Genomic DNA, 7,709 nt, shown 5'->3' on the forward strand with positions numbered 1-7,709 from the left:
CACTGTACCCGGCCAAAATAAAGGTTTTAAATTTTGATTGCAATTAATTGCCCTCTCAGAGTGGTTCTGTAACTACTACTACTACTGCCATTTAGTATCCATTAAAACAGGATAGTTTTAATTCCAGAAAAAAGTCAATAAGCAGAAATGTGTCACACTCCCTTTATTTCTCTTAAGATTTCTGACCCTACCAGCCCTGAAGGAGATTACTTCAAGGTAAGAACTTGACATGTTTGAGAAAATTATGACTACAGGGAAGATTCTGCAGTAAATGCTAGTGGAGTGGGACAGGAAAAAGATGAGACCCAGATCAAGCACTTCCTCCTGAGAAATACAAGTACCTCTTTCAGGTGTAAAATGCAGCCATTCTGCTAGCCATTCAATGTCTTTGAAATCTCAGGCCCGTCAAGGACCATAGGTTTTTTGAGACAGAGTCTCGCTCTGTTGCCCAGGCTGGATTGCAGTGGCACGAGCTTGGCTCACTGCAACCTCCACCTCCCGGGTTCAAGACTCCACACCCAGCTATAGGAACGCGCCACCACACCCAACTAATTTTTGTATTTTTAGTAGAGACAGGGTTTCGTCATGTTGGCCAGGCTGGTCTCGAACTCCTGACCTCAGGTGATCCGCCAGCCTCAGCCCCCCAAAGTGCTGGAATTACAGGCATGAGCCACCGCACCTGGCCAAGGACTAATCTTGATGCTTAATTAGCACTGCTACACTTGGTCCCTTTACCCACATCAGGCACAATAAACCAAGAGGGACTGTTACAAACACTCAGTGGGCTGAATTGGACTTGTAACACTAAACAGCAGCCTAGACCTTCACTGTGGAAACAGAAATAACTAATGCCAATTTCTTTTCAGCTTGCAAATGCTAATTTCTGCGAAAAAACGTAACTAAAGAAAGTAAATCAACTCATGACTAGTCTAAGTTATTTATTTAAGCCATCTCCTGCCACAAGCAAAGGGATGGAAGACCAGTATACCAGTCATCGTTTGATACAAGAAGATGAGCTTAAGGTCCCGTATACTTTTTCTGGTCCATGTGCAGAGTAATGGTCCAAACCAGTGCTGTGGTCCCTGGTGCCCAGGTAGTGGTCCAGATTCTCTTTATTCATCTTCATAGCCAGTTGGAAGTGGATTCACATGAGGGTTATGGAATAGACTATGGTTACCATCTCCCCAGGGAAACGGCTGTCAAGTGAAGATGTCAGTTAGATAATTCCAGAAAATAATTCAGAAAGAACACTGTCATGAACTGCTTATAACAGGGCTACAGATCATATACAAAAACAAAATGGAAATTAGTCCTTTATCTACTGGCATAGTTCAACCTTCTCATTATTTAATGAGCTCTTATAACTACCAGGGGAGCCCTTAAAGTTATCCTGGCTACAGGATAGTTTTAATTCCAGAACCAAATATGGGTGGCAGAAAATGCAAGCTCAAGTTAGGTACTCATAATCCTCTCCCTTGTAACTAGTATATCCAGTGCTGTGTTTATGAAAGTGTAATCCTCAAATCACCTGTATCAAAATGTTGGCAGTCAGTATTAGGGGAGGGAGATGCTTAATTAAATACAGATTTCTGGCACCATCTCAGACTTCAAACAATATCTGGGCTGGGAAACGGCAGTCCACCCTCAATTATCTTGCCTATTACCTTTGAAAAGCATTACTTTAAGGCAACAATCTCCAACCCAGGGTGATTCTGCCCCTCCTGGGGACAATGGGTAATATGTGGAGACATTGTGGTGGGGCGGGAGAAGGGAAGGGGGAGCAAGGTTGAGCAGGTACTACTGCCACCTAGTGGGTACAGGCCAAGGATATGGCCCAACAAGAATCACCCAGCCCCAAATGTCAACAGTGCTGAGGCTGAGAAACCTTTACTGTCTGACTTCTAATTCCACTGTACGAGGGTGGGAGTGTTGCTCAAAGACTCAAAAAATTCAAGAGTCTAGGTTAAGTTTCTACAAGGCCAGTCCTATATGGGCTAGGTGATGTAATAATAATTATTTTTCCATCACTTCTTGGCCTTTTGGCTAAGTATATTATTATTATTATTATTTTTTGAGACAGAGTTTCACTCCTGTTGCCCAGGATGTAGTGCAATGACCGAATCTCGGTTCACTGCAACCTCCGCCTCCTGGGTTTAAGCGATTCTCCCACCTCAGCCTCCCAAGTAGCTGGGATTACAGGCGCCCGCCACCACACCCGGCTATTTTTTGTATTTTTAGTAGAGACAGTGTTTTGCCATGTTGACCAGGCTGGTCTTGAACTCCTGACCTCAGGTGATCCACCCGCCTTAGCCTCCCAAAGTGCTGGGATTACTGGCGTGAGCCACCGCGCACGGCCAGTATTAAAGAATCAGAATAAGCCCTTGTTAAAGATACAGCAAACAACAGAGGACAAATCATTGTAATGTATCTACATCAACAGCCAACAAAATAGTCGAGAAGATAAGACAGTGGTTGGAAATACAGAAAGCTGTCAGCCTCTTCATTATGCAACCAGTAGCTGCCAGATGCCCATGTTTTGTTGTTGTTTTGAGACTAGAGTCTCGCTGTGTCGCCCAGGCTGGAGTGCAGTGGCACGATCTCAGCTCACTGCAAACTCCGCCTCCTAGGTTCAAGGGATTCTCCTGCTTCAGCCTCCCCCATGTAGCTGGGTTCGCTTCAGACTTTGCCACTCTAATTAGATTTCCCAAACCTCCAAACTTTACACAACGGACACCTGTTTCAGAACTGTCTCAGAAGGCAGGAAGTAGGATGAATCGGAGAAAAGGGAAACTGAAGGGCACTTATTGTATGCCCTTGAAAAAGAAAATTGGGACGTAATCCCAAGTGTCAGTTGTCCTTCCACAAAATGGAAGAAAATACATTTTCTGTCTGTGAGGATAAACAAGCTGTACACGCCTGGCACCCATGCCTTTAGAGAATGAAGAACTTGCACTAAGGCACACATAACGAAAAGAGAACGGACGCTTGAAGAGATGTGCAAGGGCGTACCTTGGTCCTGATGCGGAGATGGGGGTAGGCGATGAACTCGGGTCTCTCGTGCTCTCCGTGGTGCGACTTCAGGTACACATTCAGCATGCTGACTGCCACCCCGGGGAGCGCGACGAAGAAGGTGAGGGTCTTCCACATGCGAGCTACGGAGAAGCCACAACCGCTCAGCCCAGGTATGGGGCGGACCCGGGTCTCACTTTCCCTCCCGCAAGGCCTCGGGCCAAGGTCACAGTCCCGCCCTGCCTCGCCCGAGTGGGGCTGAGGCCCGACCTGTCGACCCCGGCCCCAATACCTGAGCCCTCTTCGCCATGGGCGCCACTCGACATAGGCCGCCCCAGCTGTGGGCCGGACCGACCCAGCAGCCGAGAAACCCGGGACGCACCAACTGCCGCCATTTTCGACCTGGACTGCCGCAGCGCCGGAAACGGAAGTAGAAAATTGGCTCTGGGGGCAGGACTACAACCTCTAAAGGAAGTTACTATTGGGCACCGCCCTCCCGGTGGCATTAACCTGAGCACTATCATCCGGGCCGAGAGAGTCCTGGTCAAAGTCCTCGGCGTCTCGGGCAAGAGAGAGCATGCGCTCTACGCCTTCCTTCAGGCTTTGCCGTTTCCTTCGTGCGCATGCGTGTGCCCACTGGTCTCCCTACCGTCCCCACCTGGGCGAGGCGGAAGCTCAAGAGAGGTTTGTGCGGGGTTCCCCGGTACCTGGAATCGCTCTCTTCGTTGGAGTCCATGGACGGGCATCTGGAGGTTCTGAGCCCAGAACGCCCTATCTAAAATTCCGTTCCCCTTCCTCGCCATCCTCTGACTGCGTTTTTTCATAGCACATAACATTGCGCCTTCGTCATTATTATATTATTTTGTCTATCTCCCCCACTGGAATATACAGTCTGTGATACCAAGAGTTTGGCACTGCAGCATTCTCAAAATAATCTGGGAATGGTGTAATTTGGAATCATACCTGGCACATACCAGATACTTGATAAAAATTTGCTGAATGAATGGATGAATGAATGAATAGCAACAGAAAGTATAAAGAGCACTGAAATTGGTGCCAGCAGATCTGGATCTTAATCCTGACTCAACAGTCTCATCTTTTTTTTTTTTTTTTTTTTTTTGAGACGGAGTTTCACTCTTGTTACTTAGGCTGGAGTGCAGTGGTGCAATCTCGGCTCAATGCAACCTCCCCATCCCAGGTTCAAGCAGTTCTCCTGCCTCCTGAGTAGCTGGGATTACAGGTGTGCACCACCACGTCCAGCCCAGCTAATTTTTTTTTTGTATTTTTAGTACAGACAGTGTTTCACCATGTTAGCCAGGCTGGTCTCAAACTCTTGACCTCAGGTAATCCGTCTGCCTCGGCTTCCCAAAATAGTGGGATGACAGGCATGAGCCACCGTGCCCGGCCAACATTCTCATCTTTTGACCTCTGGTCACACTGGCTTTCTCTTCCTTGAAATTGTGGAAACAAAAATTGACATCTGGCCAGGAGTGGTGGTTCACGCCTGTAATCCCAGCACTTTGGGATACAGAGACTGGCGGATCCCTTGACATCACAAGTTCAAGACCAGCCTGGCCAACATGGTGAAACCCCAACTCTACTAAAAATACAAAAATTACCTGGGCATGGTGGCGCACACCTGTAATCCCAGCTACCCAGGTGGCTGAGGCACAAGAATCGCTTGAACCCAGGAGGGCAAGTTGCAGTGACTAGCTGAGATCATGCCACTGCACTCCAGCCTGGGTGACCCAAAAAAAAAAAAAAAAAAATTGACATCTGTTAAATTTTGTCTACAAAATTCTTTCCTCCTTACCCCCTTCTTCCTTCCTTTTTCTTCCTTCTACTTGTCTAAAAGCAGCTTTAAAAATAAAACTTTAAAAAAGAAAGTATATAACATAAAATGACAGTAAACTTTTTTTTTTTTTTTGAAACGGAGTCTTGCTCTGTTGCCAGGCTGGAGTGCAGTGGCACGATCTCAGCTCACTGCAATCTCCACCTCCCGGGTTCAAGCCATTCGCCTGCCTCAGCCTCCCGAGTAGCTGGGATTACAGGCATGCACCACCATGCCTGGCTAAATTTTTTTTATACTTTAGTAGAGACAGGGTTTCACCATATTGGCCAGGATGGTCTCCATCTCCTGACCTTGTGATCCATCTGCCTCAGCCTCCCAAAGTACTGGGATTACAGGCGTGAGCCACGCCCGGCCTCTTTTTTTTTTTTTTTTTTTTTTTATAGGCGCCTTTGAGAATGTAATGAGGACCAGCGTGGTGGCTCATGGCTGTAATCCCAACACTTTGGGAGGCTGAGGTGGTGGACACATTGCTTGAGCTTGGGAGTTTGAGACCAGCCTGGGCAACAAAGCTTTTGTCTTTATTAGAAAAAAAAAAAAAAAGAGTGTAATGAAAGCTTTGAACCCTTTCCTCTAAAAACACACCTATGTGTAAACACACAGTATAGCAGACATTGTTGGGAGAAGAGGTGACCATAAAATATATTTGGAAACCCCCTAAGCATGTTTGTGCCTCAGATCAAGAGCTCCTGGGGGGTGCACGCAGTGGCTCATGCCACTTCCAGAGATGTTCTGGAACTGGATCTTCCAGAGATGTTGTGAGCTTAAATGTGTCCATGTAGGTAGAAAGCCTGACACATGGGGGCGGGGTGCACAGTGATAGCTATTACTTATTTCTGTGTTCCTACCCCCACCCCTCAACCTTCTCCCTCGCTAGATTGTCAGCTTTGGAGGGCAGACCCCCAGTATCATCTACCTCTGTGACCCCATAGAATTTGGTGCTCAGTTATTTTTCCTTACTGGTCCCTGTTGATGCTCATACACTCATCTACACCTGAGGCTCTGCTCAGGCCAGCCCCACATGGTTCCCCACCTCTGTCTGTACACATGACACTTGGTTCTCACCTCTTCCAGGAAGCCCTTCCTGGTTACATCCTGACCCTGGCCACTGGTTCCCCGGTGATGTTCAGCTCACTGTACCTCGTATGATAACTATTCAACTTCCTCATTCCACTTCGGGCCGCAGGAGACCCTCTCACCTTTTTTTCTTTCTTTCTTTCTTTTTTTTTTTTTAGACAGAGTCTTGCTCTGTCACCCAGGCTGGAGTGTAGTGAAACAATCTCGACTCACTGCAACCTCCGCCTCCTGGGTTCAAGCAATTCTCCTGCCTCAGCCTCCAGAGTAGCTGGGATTACAGGCATCCACCACCACGCCTGGCTAAGTTTTGTATTTTTAGTAGAGACAGGGTTTCACCATGTTGGCCAGGCTGGCCTCGAACTCCTGACCTCAGGTGATCCGCCCACCTCAGCCTCCCAAAGTGCTGGGATTACAGGCGTGAGCCACCACGCCCAGCCAGAAGACCCCTTTTTTTCCAGATTCCTCTAAATTCTCTCAAAGCCTGGCACAGGCCAGGCATAACAAAATGGTTAAGAACTCAGTTTCTCAGACAAAGCTGGATTTAAGTCCACCTCTGGCTGGGTGAGGTGGCTCACACCTATAATCCCAGCACTTTGGGAGGCTGAGATAGGAGGATCACTTGAGCCCTGGAGTTCAAGACCAATCTAGGCAACATGGCAAACCCCTATCTCTACAAAAAGTACAGAAATTAGCTGGGCATGGTGGTGCCCACCTGTAATCTCAGCTACTTACGAGGCTGAAGTGGAGGAATGCTTGAGTGCAGGAAGTAGAGGTTGCAGTGAGCCAAGATCACACCACTGCACTCCAACCTGGGAAACAGAGTGAGACCCTATCTTTTTTTTTTTTTTTTTTTTTTGAGATGGAGTCTTACTCTGTCACCCAGGCTGGAGTGCAGTGGGACGATCTCAGCTCACTGCAACCTCCACTTCCCTGGTTCATGCGATTCTCCTGCCTCAGCCTCCCAAGTGGCTGGGATTACAAGCACCCACCAACTTGCCTGGCTAATTTTTGTATTTTTAGTAGAGATGGGGTTTCACCATCTTGGCCAGGCTGGTCTTGAACTCCTGACCTCAAGGTCCACCCACCTCGGCCTCCCAAAGTGCTGGGATTACAGGTGTGAGCCACCACACCCAGCTGAGACCCTATCTTAAAATATAAAAATAAATCCAGGTTCTGCTGTTATTGCTGGACAAGTCATTTTATGCTTCAGTTTCTTCATCTGCAGAATGAGGAAAATAATAGTACCTACTATTAGGGTTTTTGGGAGAACTGAATGTGATGACGTGTGTAAGAAAACTTAGCACCTTCCTCAGCCTACAGCAGTGATTTGTGTTATATTGTTATTAATCATCCACTATTCCGTTAAGTTTCAAACAAAGCAGATATATTGTATGTGAAAAGGTGGTATAGTGGAATGTATTGATATCGGTCCCTCTTACTTTATATCTCACTAAAACTGTTAAAAACAAGAAAGCAGACTACAAAATATTAAATGTATACTTCCATTTTTTTAAAATACACAGGACAATTCTGTAAGGGCTACACTCACATGTTGACAGAAGTTACATCTGGGCTTTAAATTTTCTACCATGAACATATAGTACTTGTATTATAAGAACAAAAGCTTTCATCAAAAAGCAGATTATAAAGTTGCTATAGGCTAGACGTGGTGGCTCATGCCTGTAATTGGAACATTTTGAGAGGCTGAGGCAGGAGGATTGCTTGATTCCAGGACTTTAAGACCAGCCTGGGCAAGAGATCCCATCTCTATTAA

The 7,709-nt window shown here is 46.8% G+C and overlaps 1 protein-coding gene across 1 annotated transcript; it reads right to left on the reverse strand.

The window, feature by feature from the left end:
* Window positions 1–926: 926 nt before the first annotated feature.
* On the reverse strand, window positions 927–3,435 carry LOC105516361 (cytochrome c oxidase subunit 6A1, mitochondrial). The gene is made up of 3 exons (XM_011948560.1): window positions 3,302–3,435; window positions 3,010–3,152; window positions 927–1,196 (listed from the first exon to the last, which is right to left on the reverse strand). The coding sequence occupies exons 1-3, from the start codon at window positions 3,402–3,404 to the stop codon at window positions 1,113–1,115; spliced, it is 330 nt and encodes a 109-aa protein (XP_011803950.1). The 5' UTR covers window positions 3,405–3,435; the 3' UTR covers window positions 927–1,112.
* Between the last annotated feature and the right edge of the window lie 4,274 nt (window positions 3,436–7,709).

Source organism: Colobus angolensis, unplaced genomic scaffold, assembly GCF_000951035.1.
Source record: "Colobus angolensis palliatus isolate OR3802 unplaced genomic scaffold, Cang.pa_1.0 Scaffold28, whole genome shotgun sequence".
Classification (NCBI taxonomy): Eukaryota; Metazoa; Chordata; class Mammalia; order Primates; family Cercopithecidae; genus Colobus; species Colobus angolensis.